The sequence below is a fragment of the Trichinella spiralis genome, assembly GCF_000181795.1.
Source record: "Trichinella spiralis strain ISS 195 chromosome Unknown Scfld4073, whole genome shotgun sequence".
Classification (NCBI taxonomy): Eukaryota; Metazoa; Nematoda; class Enoplea; order Trichinellida; family Trichinellidae; genus Trichinella; species Trichinella spiralis.
The window spans coordinates 1-1,270 of NW_003531012.1; the positions used below are offsets into that span (position 1 = coordinate 1).

At 42.9% G+C, this 1,270-nt stretch overlaps 1 protein-coding gene across 1 annotated transcript; it reads right to left on the reverse strand.

The window, feature by feature from the left end:
• Positions 1 to 858: 858 nt before the first annotated feature.
• Tsp_13558 (conserved hypothetical protein) lies at positions 859 to 1,240 on the reverse strand. The gene is made up of 2 exons (XM_003367548.1): positions 1,138 to 1,240; positions 859 to 1,073 (listed from the first exon to the last, which is right to left on the reverse strand). Exons 1-2 carry the CDS (start codon positions 1,238 to 1,240, stop codon positions 859 to 861), a joined length of 318 nt encoding a protein of 105 aa, XP_003367596.1.
• Between the last annotated feature and the right edge of the window lie 30 nt (positions 1,241 to 1,270).

Sequence of the window (1,270 nt, forward strand, 5' to 3'; positions counted from 1 at the left end):
GTTTCCACAGAATTTGTTCAAAACCAGAATTTATTTACAGTAATTCTGGATATTTACACCCCGGGAAAGTTTACATCAAATTCTTGATAAATTTTCAACAGGGCCAACAAATTTTATTTTACAAAACCAGTCAGAAGCATATTTTATATATCAAAAAGGGAAAATTCGATAAATGACCAATGAGAAATGAAAACTAAATGTTGCAAAATGGTTATATAAAATGAAATTCAAAACCGTCCAATTTATTTTCGTTTGCTGTTGGATTTGCGATCAGTGCTTTTCGTTCGAGTTTTTCAAATCATTTTCTTTCTGTTCCCTATGGCTAATGTACCTGAGTTTCATCTTGTGCAAAATCGTTGCGGTGGTACGTCCCTTTTTCATAAAGGCAGGGCATACAGATTAAAACGTGCCGGCAGACAGAAATATTGGAGGTGCTCGCAAGTATGTGCTAAATGTACAGTATGTTTCCTTAATTATTAAGGATTAGTTTGTTTTGTTACAGGATAAATAGGGTTGTGGTGGTGTCGTATGGACCAACCTTGATGTGACAACGGTGATCAAGCGGAATGATTACATCGAAAGCTGACCGGTGGATGAACACGTGACGTACAAAATGGAAAAGAAGGCGGTTTTGAAAAAGCGCAGCGCGGAAGAAACAAAGCCCATCCCGGCCATTTATGACGAGGAAGCTTCCGCCGCGTCCGCCGTGCTATCCACATCTGGCTATTTTCTGCTCTTTAAACGAGTGAAGCCCAAATGTACAGGCACCGGGCAAAGCGATTCTCAAAACTGCCCAATCATCGTCGGGACCTGCAAATCCCGGTCCCGTTAAGAACAACGAAGGCCGGTGATGATTTCTTATTGTGGCAGAGTGCATCGAGGCACATATTGGTCTTTGCTACGGGTTACAACATTAGACTGCTGGCAGCCAGTCGAACCTGGGGCATGGATGGTACATTCAAGATTGTACCTCAGTGGTATCAACAGCCTATTTACCCTCCATGCCTTTGTGGCCGGTAAACTGGTGCCAGAAGTCCACTGTTTATGTACCGGTAAAGATATTGGCCTTACGGCTTTATATTTCAAGCTTTGAATTATCAAAGCGGCAGTCCTCAAGGTCAATCTTAATCCAGAAACTGATTTGTGATTTTGAAACGGCCCTGAATACCCGTGCTTCGGGGCTACTTCCCCAAATACGCGGGAACAGGGCTGCTACTTCTACTTCTGCCAGGCGGTACATACGAAAAGTCGGCGAACCTGGGTACTGAAA